The sequence below is a fragment of the Pogona vitticeps genome, chromosome 3 (genome assembly GCF_051106095.1).
Source record: "Pogona vitticeps strain Pit_001003342236 chromosome 3, PviZW2.1, whole genome shotgun sequence".
Classification (NCBI taxonomy): Eukaryota; Metazoa; Chordata; class Lepidosauria; order Squamata; family Agamidae; genus Pogona; species Pogona vitticeps.
The window spans coordinates 55,986,013-56,008,997 of NC_135785.1; the positions used below are offsets into that span (position 1 = coordinate 55,986,013).

The 22,985-nt window shown below is 39.7% G+C and overlaps 1 protein-coding gene across 1 annotated transcript; it reads right to left on the bottom strand.

Annotated features, from left to right (window-relative positions):
• Positions 1-1,403: 1,403 nt before the first annotated feature.
• Positions 1,404-22,536, bottom strand: PCGF6 (polycomb group ring finger 6). Its single transcript, XM_020788978.3, has 10 exons — positions 21,535-22,536; positions 20,263-20,362; positions 18,197-18,293; positions 17,264-17,319; positions 16,224-16,283; positions 13,158-13,266; positions 10,207-10,234; positions 6,217-6,315; positions 5,017-5,103; positions 1,404-3,685 (listed from the first exon to the last, which is right to left on the bottom strand). The coding sequence occupies exons 1-10, from the start codon at positions 21,871-21,873 to the stop codon at positions 3,617-3,619; spliced, it is 1,044 nt and encodes a 347-aa protein (XP_020644637.2). The 5' UTR covers positions 21,874-22,536; the 3' UTR covers positions 1,404-3,616.
• Between the last annotated feature and the right edge of the window lie 449 nt (positions 22,537-22,985).

The window sequence follows — 22,985 nt, forward strand, 5'->3', positions numbered from 1 at the left end:
TGGTTCAGACCCCAGTTGGGTTTTTTAATGCAATGTGCATTGCTTTACATCACTGTTTCCCAATCTTTTTTTGAGTCATAATCCCCTTCTATAATACCCATGTAACCTGTGACCCCCCCCCCCAAATGCATAAAAAGGACCCTACCAGACATCTTCTCCCATCACAGGTAGCGGGGTGGAACTCAGTCTCTGCCATGTACAACAAGGTATGACAAAGTCCTGCCTGGTCACTTTTTGTGGCCTTGAGAGAGAGCCTTTGCTGCCACGACCACAGTCTAAACTAGGGTGACCCCCCTGAAAACCCTTTGCGATCCCCTTGGGGGTTGTGACCCCAGGTTACTAGCCACTTTGATTGCTGCATCAATTTTATATCACTTACAAAGTCATTGTTGGCATCATCATCTTAGAGCTGCAGAGCTGGAAGGGATCCTATGGATCATTCAGTCCATTTCTATGCACCATTTAAAGTCCCAGTATAAATTTTTAAACCATTCAATAGACATTTGATTCTTGGTCTCAATATTAATTTCAGAGGCTCTGCCATGTGCTGAATGCTTGGACCTTACAGTGGTGGCTTCACACTAGTGAAAATCTTTTTCAAGAACTTTGCTTGGTCTTCTGTCTTATGGCCTTTAAGTGGTGTCTTTGGACCAAACGTTTTTCAAAGTCCAGGTATACATAATGTGCTCACCTGCTATATGTGAAGCAAACTTCCATTTGGAAAAGTCATGCTAATTTTTCCTAAGCAAGGGTTTTTCTTCTGTGTTCATGTGCCAACAAGTTGCTTCTGATTTATGGTGACCCCGTGAATTAATGACTTAAAGAATGTCCTATATTTACAAGTCTGTCTAGATCCTGCAAACTAAAGGCTGTGACTTCCTTTAATGAGCCAATCCACCTCATGTTAGATCATCCTTTTTTCCCCTCTGACTTCTACTTTTTTATCTTTTCCAGTAAGTCTTTTCTTTTTATAATAAGTATGATAAGTACATTGAGGTTATCTTAGGTTCTGGTCAGAGTTCAGACTTGATCTAGAACTTATGTATTTTTCATGCCACTGATGGTAGTTGCAAAGCTCTCCTCTGACACCACATTTCAAATGAATTGATTTTTTTCTTTGTGTTTAACAATTCTGGATTAAATAATGTGTTTTACCAAATTCTTTGAAGCAGATTTCCTACCCACCCTCACCCCCATAGGCCCTTATACAAATGAATGTTATATGAACTAATTTCTAGACATCTAAGGAGATTGATATTCTATGGCTATTTTTAGATTAAAAATATAACATTTGAGTGTTCATGTATTCACTACTGACTACAGCTTGCATTGTCACTTGTTAGTTTATACGTAATTTGTTGATTACTTCATTCTGATCCCTCTCTCCCACAAAAGCATAGTCAGATGGTACTACTATTTATTTCTTCATTTGGGAAGTCATCCCCTAAAAATAACCTTATGCATTTACAATTTTTAATTTCAACACACTACATAAAAATAGTCACAAAAATCATTTTGTTTCCTTCTGATCATTGCTTTTATAGAAATCCTGAAAAAAATCTGGATATTTTAAATATAAAATAAGTAAATATATAGGAATATCCACAGTCCAAAAATATATTGCAGCAAAGTTAACTTTATAAAAGCACTGTATTTTCACATGCAAAACAAGTTTAAAAGCAAGCATTTTAGATTAGAAATTAACATTTATAGTGTCCTTTTGCCCACAGAATTACAATTCTATTGTAGTACTGTATATTATCATAATGAACCAAGGTTAGCAAAGAAGGAAAGTGAGAAAGATGTTGCATCCTTATCCACACACAGAAATTGTCTCAGTAACTATACATCTTCTATCTATAATTGATCAGGAAAGCCTCAGAGTTACTGCCTCTGATAACAGGGCCACTTCTATCAATGCTCCAGAAAACCTCTGCAGGTTCGGACGATGGGTAATTATTCCTCGATGGCGACTTATGGCTCGTGTGCCCACAGGGAGGGCTCTACATGCCAGCTGTGGTATGAGTGCCATAGGCTTGCCATTGCTGTTATAGGTTATGGCCAAAATTATGTTATGTAAATTATGCCCAAATAAAGGGTATAACATCACCTGCAGGGGAAGATTGCTGGTAATTAAAGAAATTCTCTTTCAATGTTGGGGTCACATGACCCACCCACAAGTCACCCTGATCAGTCTAATTGCTGGTGAGTTCCAAAAGCAAGAACTCTTTAATTACCAGCAATCCCACTCCCAGTGAGGTCACTTTCCTTACATGGGTTTATTGCATACAACAGGATTTTGGTCAACATTTAAAATAAAACACTATTGTTATATGTTGTTATATGTTGTTCATACATATTGCTACTATTGGTTGGGAACACAAGGTATTTCCTGAAGCTCATATATATGTGACACAAGCCAAGTCTCTTCTGCTGAGGGATCCAAAGTGGCAGTTACAGAGACAGACAGAATACAATAGAACAGATATATGAAAGGAATATAATATGGAGGCAGAAGGTGGCAAATGTGAGAAGGACTGCAGGCCAGGAACAGAAATGTGGATATGAGAAGTAGACTATTGAGGAAGCATCACAAAAGCTAGGTAAAGAAGTATGTAACCTTGTATTCCATCTAATGAAGTTGCTAGAGCAAAGTCTGGTCACTGACATCCGTTGGAATATAATCAGGTTCTTAATTACTTTCAAAGAAATAGCTGTACAGGAACTGTAAAATATATTATTCACACTGGGTGAAGAATAGTCATTGTCTGTTGTATAACTGACATGCATCAAATTCCCTTTTTATTATTTTATTAATCTGATATATTACATAATTTAATGCTCTTCCTCACATAAAACATGAGGTATAATGCTTGCAATTTTTTAAAAAGGTAATTATCCTGCACTCTATTTAGGAGATGCATCTGAAAGTTTTTCTCTATTATTTCTAAACCAAACCAACTACTGTACAATCAAATGTCCTCAAGAAAATCACATGACTTTACAAGTAAGACACTGCATACTGGAAATCATCCCTGAGAACACATCACACAATTTGATTCTTTTCAAATAAATACTTGTCTCAAATTCATATCCCGAAGGCAAGTTATAAAATCACCATGACCCAAATAACATTTGAAATAGACATTGTCAACTTGACAAGTTTGTTCCTCCCTGAGCTACTAAGTGCTGCTGACATAACTGCAATGAAGTATTCACAGCTATGCTCACTGACATAATGGCTGAAATCGTGTTACACTGCTATGCAAAAGGCATAGCCATTGGAGGTGAACTGCCTCAAGTTAAGAAATCTCCATAACCATTATCTGTTGCAAATTGAGTTGTGTAACTCAGAGTGCAACAGATACCATTTACAGATATTTTTTAATTTGATAAATCTCCGAATGTTCACCTCTGAAAGTTATGCCTTCTGCATAGCAATAGAACAGGATTTCAGCCAGTATATCTTTTTCGTCACCAATTTATGTTTTATCCTACCTTACTAGGTGGAGCAAACAGCAGTATATGTTTAATACTTTCCAATAAGATGACTTTCTCTGGATCTGTTCAGGATTGAAGATTGTTTACTTCGCCAGAGCTCTGTGACTAATGCTATTTAAGAAATTCTTGAAAATGTAGAATCTCTGCTAAGAATCAAGCCGTAATGAAGTACAAGTAAGCCATCCTAGAAAGCAAAAGGAAATCATATTTGGAAACAGTTCAGCACAACCAATAAATGGAAAAACAACGGCTTAGCAGAGTTAGATTTTCTTATACCACCTAATGAAAAGTTATTTTCAGTTCTTGAAGTATAAAACACAAGATCCTCCAAACTGGTCATTCACCAGGAGCAAGGGAAGCAGCACTTAACTATTAAGCCTACCTATTTTTCCTGGGCACAGTCATTTGCCAGTGATGGTCAAGGTTCAATGGCAGATACAGTAGGTCTCTCTAAATACATGTAAATATGTACATGTACTAAGTAACACTGACATAACCACAGATTCCCGTTATATATACAGCATATGCTTTGCAGGAAAAGGGGAAACATATTGAGAGTGCTACAAATCTAGCAGGAATAATCACCTACTCCTTCTTTACAAACAGATTTCAAATTCAGCTCACAAGACAAAGGCATTTAAAAGGCAATTTTGTTAAAACAAAATGCTATTCTCCAATGAAATAAAAAACATTTGAAATAGTAAATATTCTTTTGGCAGAGTAATATAGGGTGGGTCTCCTAACAGTAAAAATTAAACATATTTGCTTCTAGTCACAGTCTCCAATGACACCTCATCTGGGATATATAGTTAACACTTGAACATCAACGTGTGAAATGAGTGTTTCTGGAGAGTTCTAATGTGGAACAGGATGCCATTAACAAAGCAGTTTGCTTTTAATCAAAAGTTTTAAATCAAAACTAGAGTACAATTGCAGTAGTGAAAATTCTACAACTACTGGCCAGATCAGAGTCACCATAAAAGACTTCAAAAGGGGCAGACATGTTAGTATCTTCCAGGAAAATTACAAATTGCACAGGACCTTGAAAACTACAGAAAATTTAGTATAGTATCTCTTGTTCAATGGGCCACATCAGCTCCTCTTGAAAAATCTCATTGAAATTTAAGGCCAAAAATCAGCCAGTGGAGGCCCACACACTTAGTGTTGGGAAAGACAAAAGGCTAGTAACACACTACATCTTTAATGTAACATGTAGTATGGACTCCAGAGCATGGGGGAGTTTAAGCCTCCTTATCTCCATACACAGAGACGGAGGAAGAATCATGTGTTTTCTTTGGGAATTTGGAACATCTGTATTGCAGAAGATTTCTGGTGAATGATCAGTAATGTTGTGCATTTGAGTCTGTATGACTCTCAACCAACCATTCATTGCCACATATAGCTCTTGGAGGTTGTGCATACTTTTGTCCTACACCAAACTATAGGAAGCCTACTAAAATGAAATGCATTTCTGTGAAAGTTTCACCTCCTCTAGTAGATTTCACACTAACTTACCTGTACTGCACTTTCCCCGAGAGCCTGTCTGATTTCCCTTAGTGTCTGGTAGTCTTCTAGTAAGTGATCACCACATATTATGTCTACCTAGAAATAAAATTTTAAAAGTAATCAAAAATACATCCTCATTCATTCATTCATTCACTGTCTTTTTCCAAAAAGTATCCTAGGCAGCTTACAATATTTAAAAAACCCAAAAGATGCCGCAATAGCCATATGGGAGAATACAATGGTGCCCCACCTGACAACGATAATCCGTTCCAGGAAAATCGCTGTACAGCGAAATTGTCGTCATCGGGGGGGGGGGGGAAATCCCCATTGAAAAGCATTGAAAACTGGTTAATGTGTTCCAATGGGGAAATACCTCGTCGTCCAGTGAAGATCGCCCATAGAGAACCGCCGATCAGCTGTTTTAAATTGCTGTCTTGCGAAGCTTCTGTCTGGAAAACACCCATTTTGTGAAGGGAAGCCAGCCATTTTGCAGAGCCGGAAAAATCGTCGTTTTGTGAACAAACGGTTCGCGAAGCAAGGACCTAATCATCGTAAAAACGGATTTCCCCCCATAGGAACCATCATTTTGCGATCGCAAAAAAGTCATACTGCGGTTTCGGCATACTGCGATTTCGTCGTATTGTGGGGCACCACTGTATTTGTGTACACAAGTGGTATCTATTGCTGTTTCCTTTTCATAATTTTCTCTAGGAAATTATAACTGCTGCTTGAAGTAGTTCAAAAAGCAATTTAAGCTTGAAGTAGTTCAAAAAGCAATTCAGTTCTTAAAAAAAGAAATTACGACCCATTATGAAGTAATTACTGCAGTAGCTGTAATGTACTGTAACAAGCAGATACAAATCAAACAATTCTCAGCAGAATAAATTAATGTCAAGGTTTCACTCTTGCACAGGCTTCATAATACTTGCTTCTCGTCAATAAACTTGTAGAACTGTTTTTTTTCTGATGTGACTGGTGATTAAATATATCCTTTTATATTTGTAATATATTTTAAATCAAATTGCAAGGTCCTGTGCAATTTGATTTAAAAGCCTGACACTTGATATTTGCTAGTATATATGCAGACAAATAACATGAATATACAGAACATTTAAACACACGGAGCCCACACCCCCCAAATGGCCCACGGTCCAAAAATGGTTGGGAACCGCTGCCTCAATGTATAATTCAAAGTTAATCACAGCATACCTGACAACCAGGATCAAGATCCATCTTTTTTCGGAGGAATTTCTCCACATGTCCAACTGTTGCATCTCCCGAAACACGTACAAATTTCTTTTCCAGTGGCTGCGAGAAGGAGACAGCCAAATTTATAGTGTAAGTGTAAACTTTATACTGCTAAATTTCTAACTAAAATTCTAATCAGGTTCTTTTACAAGGGCTGCTCCAGGACCACACATTAATGGTGATGATAATTATGATGGCAGGAAAATATAATGAAGCAATCAATCTGAGCTCAGTTTTTCTCCATTTTATTTTTGTCTTCAACAATAAGATGATTGGGTAAAATAGTTAATGGATTGCATCACAATATACAATTCAGTTATTCTTTTGTTTAAGATTTCCTGAATTCATTTGCGGTTGTTGTTTAATGTATTCGCAAAGGCTTAGTTGTTAAGTTTTGTTGTTTTGTTGTTAAGTTGTGTCCGACTCTTTGTGATCCCATGGACCAAAGCACAACAGGCCCACCTGTCTTCCACTGCCTCCTGGAGTTTGGTCAAATTCATGTTGGCAACTTCATCTCATCCTCTGTCTTCTCCTCTTGCCTTCACACTTTCCCAACATCAGAGTCTTTTCCAGGAAGTCTTATCTTCTCATGAGACGGCCAAAGTATTGGAGCCTCAGCTTCAGGATCAGTGAGCACTCAGGGTTGATTTCCTTCAAAATGGATAGGTTTGCTCTCTCTGCAGTCCAGGGGACTCTCAAGAGCCTCCTCCAGCACCACAATTCAAAAGCATTGATTTTTCAGCGGTCAGCCTTCTTTATGGTCCAGCTCTCACTTCCATACATCACTACTGGAAAAACCATAGCTTTGACTATGCAGACCTTTGTCGGCAAGGTGATGTATCTGCTTTTTAAGATGCTGTCAAGGTTTGTCACTGCTTTCCTCCCAAGAAGCAGGCGTCTTTCAATTTTGTGGCTGCTGTCACCATCTGCAGTGATCATGGAGCCCAAGAAAGTAAAATCTGTCACTGCCTCGATATCTTCCCCTTCTGTTTGCCAGGAGGTGATGGGACCAGTGGCCATGATCTTAGTTTTTTTGAGATAGAGCTTCAGACCATTTTTTGCACGCTCCTCTTTCACCATCATTAAGAGGTTCTTTAATTCCTCCTCACTTTGTGCCATCAGAGTAGGTATCATTTGCATATCTAAGGTTGCTGATATTTCTTCTGGCAATCTTAATTCTGGTTTGGGATTCCTCCAGTCCGGCCTTTCGCATGATGTATTCTGCATTTAAGTTAAATAAGCAGGGAGACAATATACAGCCTTGTCGTAGTTCTTTCCCAATTCTGAACCACATCCAGCTTACCATGGTTCATAGATATTACATTCCAGGTTCCTAGGCAGTATTTTTCTTTGCAACATTGGACTTTCCTTTCACTTCCAGGCATGTCTGCAGCTTAGCGTCCTTTCAGCTTTGGCCCAACCACTTCATTAGCTCTGAAGCTACCTGTCCTTGTCCTCCACTCTTCCTCAGTAGCATGTTGGACGCCTTCCGACCTGAGGGGCTCATCTTCCAGGGTATCTTTTAGTCTTTTGTTTCGGTTCATGGAGTTTTCTTGGCAATGATACTGGAGTGGCTTGCCACATCCTGCTCAAGATGGATCATGTTTAGTCAGAACTCTCCACTATGACCTGTCCATCTTGGGTGTCCCTGCATAGCATATGCCGTAGTTTCTCTGAATTACTCAAGCCCCTTCGCCACGAGAAGGTAGTAATCCATGAAGGGGTCTGAATGCATACCTTCATATTTTGAAATGATTGCAACAGCCTTATTCAAATAACTTGCTATTTCTATAGTTCCAGCATTGTATCAGGCATAACAAAGTACAAGAGTGCAGCTCCCTGCTTCGATTACAAACTCAAATGTGATGCACATGCCAAATTTGACACATGTATCAGAAAAGAGCAGAAGTGGGCTAAAGATTATATATTATAGTGGTGCCCCGCATAGCGACGATAATCCGTTCCGAAAAAATCATCGCTATACGGATTCGTCGCTATGCGGGGCAAAAAACCCCATAGGAACGCATTAAAACATGTTTAATGCGTTCCTATGGGGAAAAACTCACCTTCAAGCGAAAATCTTCAAGCGAGGGGGGAGAGAGAGAGAGTGCGCGCGAAACTGGCTTCCCCGTGAGCCAGCCCAAAGCACAGCTGATAGGCGGGTTTTTGCAAAGATCGTGGGGAAGCCACCTTCGCAAACCCCGCGTGCTCTCTCTCTCTCTCTCCTCTTGCAGGTCCAGCCTGGGCAAGGAGACTGAGGCACCGCGCCGCCACGGCCAGGGTGACTGAGTCTCCCTGCCCAGGCTGGAGTTGCGAGGGGGGGAGAGAGAGAGCGAGAGCGTGGGGTTTGTGAAGCTGGCTTTCCCGCGATCTTTGCAAACACCCGCCCATCAGCTGTGCTTTGGGCCCATCAGCCAGCCCGAAGCACAGCTGATGGGCAGGTGTTTGCAAAGATCGCGGGGAAGCCAGCTTCACAAACCCCTCTCCTTGGAGGTCCAAGGCTCTCTTTCGGGGGGGGGGGAGCTCTGGGATGATCGTGGGGAAGTGCTTCCCCACGATAATCGCAAAGCAATTTCCCCCCATTTAAAACATCACAATGCGATCGCTTTTGCGATCACAAAAACTCCATCGCTATGCAGATTCATCTTTAAACGGGGCACTCGTTAAGCGAGGCAGCACTGTACATGTAATTAGGCTTAAGAGCACCAAGAGGCCAAGCAAGGCAGAAGGGCAGAGTATCCTAAGATAAGAAGCCTTTGGGACAGATAAGCATAATGGGAGCTAGGAAAATGAAGATAATGGGCAGGATTCAATGTGGAGATTAAAGAGAAAGGGGGGGCCAAATAATGGAGAGAGATAAAAGATGGAACTTATGGTGTACCTGTAGTAAATAAGAAAATGTAATCATAAAGGAGGGTCATCCCATCAGCGCTATAAGAAGGTAAATTAAATAAGTCTTTGCATATTTTGACATCTCATTTTATTGAATAGCTTTGCTAAACTCTTGTGTCAGTTATAATTTGGCTTTTAGCTGCAGGACAAAATTTGTGATAACTCCACTTAAGTATGTATGTAATACATTTTTATTTGATTGACTGTTGGGCACATTTTACACCCCATTTTCTCTCCAACAAGCTGTTAAATAAATATGAGAAATATGTGGTTGGAGAGGAACTTCAATCTTTCCTCATCATTGGCTTCATTGATGGTACATTCTAACAGGATTTGGAGGGCCACATCACCACCCCTAAACCAAAGGAAGCAAATGTGGATTGCCCCATTCCCACCATTTGATCAACAGTAATTAGCCCAAGATTAAGCTTTGTATGGTAACTGGATGAGGATTTGGATCACTGCCCTTTTCTTTTTTTTAACCACTTTTGTCTGGGAAGCAAAAAGGATTTGGGTATGGGTGCGATATACTTTACAGAAATTTAGATTCTGACATACCCGGTGTGTAAATGTCTTAGATTTGTTAATATTAAATTTGGGAAAGAAATTGAGTCAAATGCTCAGCAAGATTGTCATCTAAACTGAAAGTGTAAATCAGGGCAAATTTAATCAGGACAGAAAAGCCTTTTCCAGAAACTGAAAGTAACCATACAGTTACTTGTAATTCCTGAAAAAAGGCAATACTGTACTGTATTTGGAGAAAAAAGCCCAGGGAGCATATGGAGCCTGTGAACCACCCTTTGCCCATCTCAGTCTAGTTGCTCTGCACTAAGAATTCTGACATGCTTTCTTCCATGAGCCCTCAAAACTGAATTATCACATTCCTAACTTTTAAAACTTTCTTTACTCTCTTCTAAATAAATGTGTAAACAAACATTATACCCCAAGGCAAAAATCATATTTTTATTACAATGCTATATAATACAATGCTGTATTTAATTTTAATTATGCATGCTATTAAATAAAATTCAAGAAAATAAATTTTAGCAACATCCATACCTTAAAATTCCCAGAGAGATCATTAGCCCTAGAAAAGAAGAGCAATTAACATAATTAATATGTCTAAGTTACATGGGTTGCCTGTTCAAACTGCTAAATCAATATACATAGCTTTCCTAAGCTTTATTTTATATGGTAGTAATAGTGTTATTTATGATGGTTGGAAGCAAACTGCATACTGGTGTAGCTTCAAGAACACAAATGTCATAGGTTTTGAGAAAAATAAGTGGCAGTATTCATCAGAAGATCCTGAAAGCTGCATTATTTGGTCGAAGTATACAGAAAGGCATGGATCACCAAGACTCTGCTCTTTTAGAAAAGAGGGCACATCTGGTGCATCAGATAGAACTCTTAAAAAGTACTCTTTGCCACAAATGTTGCTCAAGCTTACTCAGGAGCATGCCTCAGTAACAAGATGGCTTGGAAATATTTATTTATTTGTTGGATTTATATCCCGCCCATCTAGACCAAAGGTTTACAAAGCCTCAGAGTGACTAATGCCCCTTCTCACAGTGTTATTTATGATGGTTGGAAGCAAACTGCATACTGGTGTAGCTTCAAGAACACAAATGTCATAGGTCTTGAGAAAGATACCCCATTCTGGGGCTTTGTTTTCTCCTCCCACTACTCTGGGAGGCGTACTTCCCTCTTTTGGGCAGGGTAATAAGGTATTTCCAAGCCATTGTGTTACTGAGGCATGCTCCTGAGTAAGCTTGAGCAACATTTGGGGCAAAGAGTACTTTTATATCTGATGCACCAGATGCACTTTTCTAAAAGACCAGAGTCTTGGTGACCCATGCCCTTGTGTATACTTTGACCAAATATTGCAGCTTTCAGGATCTTTCTCAACATACCCCATTTTTTTCTTTAAGAAAATCCACTCAAAGTCCTTGTGTACCCCTTGTGGGAATTAGGAATCAGTTTTGCCAATGAGGGGACCCAGTAAGTTCATTTTGTAGTTAAAAAATAATTTAGCCAATAGAAGGCATGAGAGTGCTTTTTAGTGAAAAGTAGTGTTATAAAGAAATATATTTTGGTGGTGGGAACAGCATCTACAGCTCTCCAAGCTACAGGCATGGGTGGGTTTGCCCCTTGGATCTCACCCACTTGCCTCCAGTATATTTTTGCTCATCATTCAATTTGTCACAGCTTTTAGATGCTCATTTATTTATACAGCATGGTATCATTAGCATAGTAATAGCATCATCCTGCAAGCTTTGATCTATAGTGATGGGATTTTTGGCCTTACAATAAATCCCATAATTCTCTATTCTGGGAGTTCTACTGACAGATACCAATACTGTATGTGGCTCACCTGGGAGAAATGTCTTAATTGGAAGCTCTGATGTTTAGCTAGGCTTAGTTTCCTGCTCCTGCTCCAGTGCTTGCTGAGAGCTTTCTTTATGAAAAGCAAGCCTGGGTGGAGTTACACCTAGCTAAGCCTTAAAGTCTTCGAGTTGAGGCCCTTCTTCCAGGCAAGTCACATTTAGATGTCTGTCTGGCAGGTAACACCCCTAGAGTATAGAATTATGGGATTTGTGATGCAAGAAATCTGAAAATCCAATTAACAGTGATCTATCTTACTACATCATAATAATTGTGTGCCATTATGTCAATTCTGACATACACTGGCCATTTTAAGGTAGACTACTCAAAAGTGGTCTACCATTCCCTTCTTCTGGTGGCATCCTGGGACTGTACAGCTTGCCCAAGGCCACACAGGCTGGCTCATCTGGGATGCAGGGTGGAGAACTATACTGTCAACTTCTGGTTCTGCAGCCAAAAATCTAACTTACTGAGCTATCCTGGCCAGCTATCTCACTACATAGTTCATGTAAATTCAGTATCAGTGAAATTCAGAAATGCAACAAGGAAATACAATGATTCATTTTAGACAATTTTGGCTCAAAAAACAACCTTAGGCATTGACTGTTTAATCTGGTATCACACCGTAGTAACACTGCTTCCTTCCTTCTTGAATAAACACTTCAAATGAGTAAGGACAGGGGAGATGCAAAAGTAGTAGGTGACAGAAATAGGGTCAGAATCCTGAATGCAGTTTTTCAACAAATGTCATATAGAGACAGAGAACTATTATAATGGCCAGTGCAAAAAAAAAAAAAAAAAAATAGAATAGAACAACTAAAGAAGAAAAACAAGAGATCTCTTCCAGAATGGCCAAGAAATCAAAGGGAAATATGTCTAGATTAGGAATGCCGGAGAACTAACAGGGAAGCACACTATCTGACTAGGAGAAAATAATAAGAAGGTGGAAACAATATACTGAAGACCTATACAGAAGAGCTAAAAGGGTAACAGATTCCTTTGAAGCGGAATCCTATGATGAAGAACCTGAAATTCTAGAAAGTAAAGTGAAAGTTGCTCTGAAAGCTCTAGGAAGAAATAAATCACCAGAGGTAATGAGATATCAACAGAATTATTTAGAGCTAAAGAGACTGAATCTATCAAAATCCTAACAAGAATATGCCAACAGATATGGAAAACAAAACAATGGCTCAACTGCAATGGTTTTAGTTGACAGAATGTTTTCTATATTAAGATACTGTATTATGGCCAGAGTCCAATAATGTACTTCTGTTGGATTTCTCTGCTTCTGCCTGAATCATTGACTCCCTCTTCCTCCTGCATTCTAAATCCTTATCCAGAAGGCTCTAAAAGCCAAATTATTTGAATCTTCGCTTAAAATTCCCAAAATATCCATTAAATATTAATCTTGGAATGTTTATTGCAAAACGAGAATGTTCACAAAATGCAGATCTGAATTTCTTCTATTGTACCTTGATACAATCATTAAAATGAAAACAAAGTAACACAAGGTATGGAGTGTACCCCCCCAAAAGTCCCAAAATATGCAAATTTATTTTTTTACATTCCACACCTGACTATATGTAAGCTAAGAATCAATCAACAGACTGTCTGTCTTCACTTACCCAATGAACTCCAGGAGTAGTGAAGTATCAAGTTCCGGAGGGACATGGAATGCTGAGCCCACAATTTTGCGGTGCCTCCCCCTAGCTGCAGTAGTTGGCTGTGGCACAGCTAAGATACAAAAAGATAAATAAAACTAACAAATAATTATACAATAGGGTACCACCTTTTGCCATTGTACAACATAAAATAACAAGTTGCACAGATTCAGCATCATCCACCCCTGAACAACTTAAAATTGGCCTTAAAACTACTTTTACTATACCAAGATGACTACACTGCTACACAGGCTGAGGCAAAGAGGAAGTCCCGAAACCAGCAAAATCAGGGAGCTGGACGGGGGACAGATTGCATTTGTGGGAGGGATTGTCACTCTTGAATTGGCCTTCTCAGCCACACTAGATACTGTTCCAAGACCTCTATTCCAGTGGTCAGGGAACAGGGGTAAATTACCCCAAATGGGGTAAAAGTGAAAATCCTGGGGGTGATGAGGATGTGACGCTAACCCCCTTTCCTCCTCCTCCTCCTCCTCTTCTGCCTGGAGGGGGGGTCCCTGGCTGCCCGATCACCCCCCCGTTCTCTGGCCCAGCTGCAATCAAACCACAGCGGATGGTGGCTGGTGACAGGCCCTGGTCGGCGGCATACAGCAGCCGAGGCAGTGGTGGTGGGGCCGGCCGTGGCAGATGGCGAGGCTGGGGCAAGTGGTTGGAGTGCCCCAGCCAGGAGGAGCCTCTCCTTCCAGTGCCTGGAGAGGTGGATCGTGGCGGAGGGGGATGGGGGTGGCCACGACAGTGGCCCAGACCAGTCTCAGCTTCCTGGCACTGGGACAACGACAGCCCATGCCCTGTCCCCGTTCCTTGAGGAGCCTGTCAGGTGGCAGTGGCGCTTGCCCGGCTACACAGCTTCCTTCGGTGGCACCTCCATGCTGCCTGCTGGCCAGGCCTGGCAGAACCTCTCGCCCTCTGTGCGGCAGGTGTTGCGGCGCTTCGACAGCAAGGCCCATGGGAGCCCCGATACCAAAGCCCGATGCGGCTGCCCTGGCGAGCAGCTGCCAGAGCCAGTGCCAGAGGAGGCGGTGTCAGGCACCCCCTGGTGGGCAAGTCATCTGCTGCTCTTCGACTGCTGCTCAGGAGCCGCCCGCCGGCGAAGAAAGGGAGCCAACCCCGCAGGGCCAAGGACTGAGTGTGGCCCCACCAGCTGGAGGAGGCGACCTGGGCGCAGTCGGCGAGGCTGTGGTGGCTGCGCTCGACTGGCCGCGTGTGACCGAGATCCTTTCAAATCAAGGGGGTAATGTTGGTGTATATAAATGTTTTAGGGGGTAAAGGGTAAAAAAGTTCCCTGACCTCTGCTCTATTCAGAGCACATTACCATAGTCTCTCAAAACTGAAGGATGCCATTACTAACTGCTACACAAATTGCAGAAGTAAAGTTTTCTAATTCTAATTCAGCATTTCCTTCCAACTAATTGTCAATTAAATCCACTTCCTTCCGTACTACTCCATATTTTTCTCAAGTCCTCTCTGTCAAGCCTCCTTTCCTTCATTCCCTATTTCACGGCATCCTCTCTCCTACCCCATTGCCTACTAATCTCCCTCTTTCCCTCTGTATCCCATGCCACTTTCTTGCTCTGCTTTACCACAAGTTGCTTTACTCTCAGCCACCCCCTTTCATTTCTTTAGTCATCTATTCATTCCTCACCACATGGTCTCTTGCAGCTCCACTTAGCTGCCACATCCATTGCACCTCTATACAGCATAACACTTTCCTTTCTATGGACCACTATCAGCAGTCATTTTTGGTTACTTTTTTTGTCGCCTGCAGTAGCCATTCTCAATAGGGGCCCTGACACATTTGAAGGGGGCCCCAGATTGGAAACAATTCTTCACACACCAATTGATAAGGTTTATTATGTAACTTATAGTCCTGATTTGGTCTATATTTCTTTCACATTGTGTTTATGGTCAAGGTTAAAAAAAAAGGTTGAGAATGGTGCTCTCTCTTCTATGCAATAAAAACTCTGTTGTCGCCTCATTTTCGTTCCTGCATGCCCACCCACCAATTCACAAGTCATTCTTCCTTTAATCACTGTATGTTTTTCCTGTTCCCATTTCCTTATTCTCTCTTCCTCCTCTGAGTTCAGTAGAAACAATACATGAGACTTTCTACTCTATCAAAAAGTTGTAGCAGCACAGGGGTATCAGACACAGATGGGCCATTAAGCATGTCTGACTACATGGTAGAAGAACCCATAAAAACTCCTTAATTTCTAAATCCAAAGTAAAAGCGAAAGGAATTTAGTGATAGTAGCAGGCTTCCACAAATATATTTACCAATGCTACAGCAGCAAGAGTTAGCAGATACCCCATTCCACGTAACATGAAAAACTCTCATCTTCCAACTTAGCAGATATTTCTTATGGGTTTCTTCTTGGTTTTGAATCAGGAGTGTACTGATTCAAAACCAAGTGTTTTATGAGACACCTTTCCTCTGAGCTCTTTGGCACATATATTGAGAGAATTAAAGGGAAGACAGGAAATCACCTTCTACCACAAATAACTTTTGCCTAGTAAGTCAGGAAATGACTTGTAAATCATTGTATATAGGACCTCTCTAACTTTGCTGCTTGATGGGCTTGAGTAGGCCTTGTGTACTGCCATGAAAGTGCAAGAAAAGGACACAGACAACAGCTCTTTTGAATTCCACAGAAAGTCACACACAGAACTCCGGTCACAATTTCAGGGCAGACTTGGTCTAATAACATGCCTTCTTTTGTTAAATCATATTTTGAACCTTCTTTTATTCTGTGGTTCAATTTCCTTGAAAGGTTTATTAGCCTCACTAATTACAATTCTCTCACCCAAACATCTATCATTCCTTTACCTATCACAAGAACAAGGAACACATATCTGTTTCTATACCTACTGAGGACCATCTCTACAGCAGTGGATCAGCCACAGTCTGTAGTGAAAAACTAAAGTTACATGATCCACTGGATAAAATATCATGCAATTATAATATAAAAGAGTGGCAGTAAATCTGCTGCTCTTTTGTAACAACTATAGACTTACCAAGTTTAGGTATTTCTAGACCCCTCTCTCTGTAGAAATCATGCATTTGCTTTTTCTCTCCTGAAAATATTCAATACAAAATGCTTGGTATTGCTGAACATAGGGTAATGTGCAGATATTTTATGGACTGTTTTGGAATACACACTGACAAAACAATCATGATTATTATTCTCCACTTCCCCCTTACACTTGTACAATAACATCATCTTAACAGATGCTGAAGAAAGCCAAAGAACACAGAGAGGAAGCCTCAATGACAGCTTTGTCAATATCCTTACTAATTTTTATGATGTTTCCCATGTAATTCAATGTACAAATTCAAAGGCAATAAATAAATAAATTGTGATAATTCCACAGGTCATGTTATTTTAAAAAATGATATTAGCGCTATTTTGAACCTTTGGTTTTCCTCCACTGTCCTCTTGCTTTGTGTTCTGGTACTGCTCCTTTCAGCTTTAAATACACCACAATTTAGCACTGGACAGCATAGTTTGCTGAACATTCTTTGGCATTCTTAATTCAGCTGGTTCGGTCCCACTGGCTTTGATTATGCTACTCAATGCTATCCATACACTGGAGTACAAATTAAAAGAATAGCATTCAGAACGGATTTATAAGAAGCTGATGAATTTTAAAAATAGCGAAGAAGGAATTTCTGAAGGAGTCTTGAAAATTAATGTAAACATTTCACAATAAAGAAACCAATTTAGTGATCCAAATAATTACACAAGTGTGCATTCATCTTCTGAGATATATGCATCTGATGCCTACAAATTTTCCCCTCCTAAACTATAATGCTTATGAAACTTGTAGAATAAAAACTGAGAATCTTAAAACTGTTGCAGTTCAAATCACTTTTGCAGTAAGCAAGTCAGAGAAAACAGATATATGCCAAATCTCAAGAACCTGAAACAACATATTTAAAATTTATATAGCAATTTTATTCCATATGACCTGCAGTGACCTGCAGTACTGAATTCTCCATTTAAGACTATTTTCAGTTTTTATCAATAAGAGCAGGCTAAAAATAGAAGACTTACTTTCCTCCAAGCTGACAACTAACTTATACACTATATCTTGCAACTGTCGATCCAGCCTAAATGATTAGAAAAGAATATAGTCATTATTTATTTGCTAAATCTGCACACCATATTTCGATAAAAACGTATCTTCAATACATCTAATGACAAGATCTTGATAAACTAAGAGTTGTACTTAGAACAACAGAACCCATCCAATAAGCATTAATAAAATTAGTTATGGAATGTAGATTATATGGTTTGGTTGTTATTTACTGAAGGTAAACCACAAAAGAGAGGAAATAGGCACCAACAATGAATTTTCATCTCTAATTGCAAACTGGAAGATAAATAACACTGCCCTTTCTAGTACATCTCTAGGAAAGCGCTAAGATACTAGCTAAGAGATCACAGCTGCAAAAGCAACTGCACTAACAACTTTAAAGCAGAGTCCCAAATACAATTGTTAGCCCTAACTAGACTAGACCCATTGACCAAAATCCTATTACACTGGTAGAAAAATGCAACTGGATTTTTGAATCAACATGCACCTGTTAAGTCAATAATTATGGAAGTTCCATTGACTCTATGAGTCTATTCTAATTAGAACAGTTCTAACAAATTGGATTTGGGCCACTGAGTGAGCATTCCAGTACAGATAAGATGTTCCAGAAACAGAACTCACATTGGAAAATTTCAAAAGGAAGAAAAACGTGTTCTGAATATGCAGCATTCTTTTCTTCCCTTAACAATAAAGATACTTTTGTGCAGGCTGCCAAATTTCCTTTTCAGGGCAACAAGAAATCTTTCTATATGTATGGCTGGTTTAAACCATTCTTTCAAATAAACCAACAGGTAAAATCTAGAAAAGAAATATGAACCTTGATATTAAACCATTGTTCTTTTATACCACAACTAAATATATATACAGAAAACAATGTTTAAGAACATTACCTGATGTTATATAGAGGCTGTGTCTGATGTACTACAATATTGCACTTTGGACATCTGTTACTGTAGTAAAAATGTCTTACTATGCAGCTTTTACAGACTGTAAGAAATAAATTAATTGTTATGTACCTATTACATCGTAGCATGCAGTTACCAAATCTGATATTGAATGTATAATAAGTGATGGCTAAAACAGGGAGCAATTACAGTACAAAACAAAAAGACAACTGCTTTGCCTAAATTGATTTCTATTTTGTTTTCTATACAAAACATTCAGAGTTGTTTACAATAAATGTTAGAAATATCAGTTGCATCACAATATTTAATTATTTTATTTCAATCACTCTTACGACCTGGAAAGGTCCACAAAGCTGTTATATAAAATACATTAAATGAGGACCAATTCTATACTTTCTAAAATTGCCCTAAGATGATGTATCTTTTCCTACTACATAACAAGCTGCTGCAACTATCCCTATTGCTGTTCAATTTTACTTCCCCAATTACAACAACTAAGTGATCTTCTGCCAGATCAAATGTTTCTTTCCCTATGAGACTGCAGATCTTTTAGCATCCAAGAACAGAAAGGGAGAAGCCAAATGCAGAGGCTACAGTTAGTTAAGCTATAGAATGATGACTTTAGGATATGGGAGCTTGCAGATTAATAAAGTACCAAAACTGAGTGATAGAGAATATATTTTGCATGCAGAATGTCTGTGATTAACCCCTCTCACTCCACAAAGGTGATATGAAAGGCTCTGTCTAAAAACCTAGAAAATTGTTGCTAATCATAGCAAGATCAATGAACAGACTGATATAGCATAAGGTAGTTTACAATGTTTGTAATGGTAGGCAGTGTTAAGCCTTTGGATTGACTTGGCCTGATACAACTAGGAAGAACTTGGCCTGTTTTGTTTGCTTTGCCCTCACAGCAGTATATCCTGCCTATAATAGTTCAGGTTCCAGCACTTATCAGCAACATCATACATTTTGGTTCCAAAATTGCATGGACAATATAGTTTTTATTATCCTATGTTTCAAAATGTATGCCTGAATCTTCATAGGATAATAAAAACTGTAATGCTCTTATAGAGTTAAGAAGGAACAGAAACTTGGTGACATTACTTATTTAGGCAGAATAAGAATGGTAAGATCTATGAGGAAGACTCAACATAATAATAAATTCAACTTTGCTTCCTTTCTTCCTTTGTATAAAACAGGTTAAGCCAAGAAATTGCCTCTGTAGAAACAAGGATTACTAATGTTTTCAAAAACAAAACAAGCCAAAAAGCTGTATGGTCCACACACAATATAAATACAAAAGATAAAACCTTTATTAGACCACTAAAAAAAAGTAAACAATTTGTAAGCTTTTATGGTTAAAACTCTACTTCAGGCCAAGCACTGAAACTGAACAAAAATTATTAATGAGAAACCCAAAAATGTATGGCAGAAATCTGCCAGGTATATGTCTTAAGAGGAGTTCAAACTCCAGCTACAAAATTATGGGGTGTGTGGCTTGAAACTTTGCCCCTGGTAAAACTAGGGTGGAATTTTCCACTCAATTCTTCAAATAAAAACTGTCAAAGCAGATTTATTTATTTAGATTTATACCCTGCCCATCTAGATCAAAGTCTACTCTTTGCATGTATCTTCCCCTCACATATATTTCCATTGCCTTCCATGTGAAACTCAAGGTTCCTGTTTGGGAACAGGCCATGCAGAAATGTCAGCCTCCATAGGAAAGCTAAAGTCAGAATCTGTACTCATCAAGTCAAAGTCAACTGAAGCCAAATTAATAGTGTTACCTAGTGGGCATAAGCAGATATTGTCTTCAATTTGTAGTTCTGTTAACTGGTCTAATAAAGGTATTTTGTGCATCTTGTGCATTTTTATCATGTTCTCCGGATTTCAGTTCTAAGATTATTATTACTGATTTTAAGAAACCCTCAAAACAATTGGCATAGCACACATTTCTTGACTTTACTACTAAATTGTATTTTCTACTGATCTTTCTTCATATATATATATAATGTTTTCTTAAACAAGAAACCAATAACAGTACATACATGTGTGAAGGCATTCTGTAATTGTAGTGGCATCTATAAAATACCCCTTGCAGATAGAACACATTATATATGGTGTCAGCTCAGATAGTTTAATCATACGCTGCAAACAGAAAAGAATTGTGTTGAATACTTTTAAGGCTTGCTTCCTACTACTACAAAACATTTACAAGAAAGTTAAAAGCTGCAATTTTTTTAAAAAATTCTCTTATTAAGCTATCACTTCAACAAGAGGACTGCAAAACCAATTTGGGGAAAAATGATATAAGCAGAGTCAAAGTTACTGCTCTCTGTGGTTGTCTCAATAAACTATACAGGAGTAAGAGAGGGTCTCATTTCAGAAACAAAAATTATTCTGGGGACACCTTGTATACCAGGAAGAAATAAGGCCTGTGTGCCTTAGGAAGAAGTAAACCCAGCCTCTGCAGAGAATGTGACTGCTATCTGGAAAGATAGAAATACTATATGTACATAAGACATACTGACAAACATCTTTTGCATTTACCCAAGTGGCACCACACACCAAATCCTGCTGCAAACTATTATCCTTTAAGTTATCTTCTGCTCTGTCTGAAGCATACTACAAAACATGAACTACAGTACTAGTTTTATACTGATGCTATTGTCTTGTTTATTTTGTTGTGAACCAACTTGGAAAGCATTTCATTGAACAATGGCATCTAAATGTATACACTAAATGCATTATGGAAGATAGGGATATTTGTTCTGCCCGATATGCTTAAAAACAGTAGCACTGGAGAGCTAGATGCGCCTTTAAAGGTCATCCCGTCCAAACCCCTGGCTAAAGAAGGAAATCCCTTCTGAAGTGTACAGAGACCTCAGGAAATGCAGCAAAGGTGTGTACACTTGTAGAAATATAGTACATTTTTAAACTGCCAAGGAACAGTTTGCCAAGGAACTCGCAATCGTACGTTACACTCATAAAAACGTTAGGAAGAAGACTACTGGGTGGCAGCAACTTGCCAGAGAGGCACCCAAGGGTAAGTCAAATTGAGCTAAAGAGCAGAACCTGAATTCACATCAGAGTCCCAACTTTCCAACCACTGTGCTTTTCTAGTCCATCTGTCTGTCTAGTGAGCTCTGGAAATGTCCATGAACCACCCTGTGACATGGGATCCCGAATTATCATCACAGGCGAAGACGAGTCGCTCCAGCTGCCGTCAACCCTCCAACCACGACTTCACGCTGGCAATTTTACCTGAACGTGTGACACCTCTTTACCTTCCTTCCCCGAAGACCAAGCCCTCGTTTTACCTCATCCTCATCATCCGTATCCATTTCTCCCTCCTCTACCCCAAAGCGCCCGAAAGCGTCCGTGGGGGCCCCTTCCAGAGCTTCGTCTTCCTCCTCGTCTTCCAAGTCTTCCTCTTCGTCTTCGTCCTCCTCGTCGTTTTCTTCTTCCTCCTCCTCTTCCATGTCTACGTTTCCCTCACCGCTGGATTCAGAACGGCCTCCCCTCTCGAAGCGGGAACCCGTCCCGGAGCAACCGGGGGCGTCTAGGGCTGCGGCTGCTTCAGCGGGATCTTCCTTTTCTTCCTGCCCTCCTACCTCCTCACAAGCTCCCTCAAGGACGGACCCTTTGCTCATCGCCATCGCCCTTAAGAAAACGAACAGCTAGCTCGCCTTCAGCAAGAAGGAACTGAAGGAACGCCCGCAAAAGCCAGTTTTCCAGCAAAAAACACGCTATTTCCCCCTCCCTCAAGGCTCTTGTTTCCCCTTCCCGAACCTCCCTACCAAACATCATAAACGTGACTACCAACCGAGAGCGCCTGCGCGGAGCCAGTTGGCGCGCTCGCTCCGAGGAGGGCACCTGCATAGTTTACATACACCCGCTCTAAGGCTTCTGGGAAATCTTTTTGACGAAGATGGTGTTACAACGGCATATGATCTTGCCACTGAATTTAGACTTCAAGCCAGGGCGAATTAAAAAAAAAACACCCAAGGATTTATTAAAAAATCAATGTGGTTTAAATCACGATTTAAATAAAAAAGTCGATATTAAAAATTTAAATAGTGATTTAAGTAAATTTGATTTAAATAAAGTCCCCGTCGTTTCCAGCACCAAAACCAAATCATAAAAAAACTCAGTTTAATACTACTTAAAAAGGCATTTTTAAAAATATATACGCCTAATTCTTAATTACGACTTTGTTATGTTATGTGGTGTCAAATCAGAACCGACATACAGTGACCTTAAACAGGGTTGTTGAGCTGCTTTACCCTTTTCACGCCCCAAGAGGCTGAAGGGAAGATTCAAACCCAGGCTCTCTGAATCCTAATCCGTCACTCTATCCACTATATCAGGCTTGATATCCCAGTTATTTTACCGAGATAACTTACTTTGATGGTTTTGAGACTTGAATAGAAGTATGTACAAGCTAGGGTCGATTTGGCGCATGGAAAATCTGACGTCTTGCTGTTCTTCAACGACTGTCTGATTGACTGGACTAGTCAGCAGTTAAAATCAGTGTTCTATGCCTTCAGTTTAAAAACCCGCATATTTTAATGACAGATTAAGTGGTCTTGTGGGCAATGACTGTATTGCTTACAGACAAGAGACTATAAGAAACCTACTAAAGTATCTTTATTAGACGTAATATTGGGGGGCGTGTTTACTAAGAAGGAAATGGGATTGATTTTAATGGTAAAGCTGATTGTAGCCTTCTTTAGCAGTTTAAATCGGATATCCGAGTCATTGGGATTGG

Excerpts from the sequence above, each read along its gene's own strand:
- PCGF6 (XM_020788978.3), bottom strand. The coding sequence starts at position 21,873 with ATGGCGATGAGCAAAGGGTCCGTCCTTGAGGGAGCTTGTGAGGAGGTA. Across the intron at positions 13,267-16,223 it reads TCTAGAAATACCTAAACTTG|CTGTGCCACAGCCAACTACT; the intron begins GTAAGTCTATAG and ends TTTGTATCTTAG. Across the intron at positions 6,316-10,206 it reads ATCTCTCTGGGAATTTTAAG|CCACTGGAAAAGAAATTTGT; the intron begins GTATGGATGTTG and ends TCCTTCTCGCAG.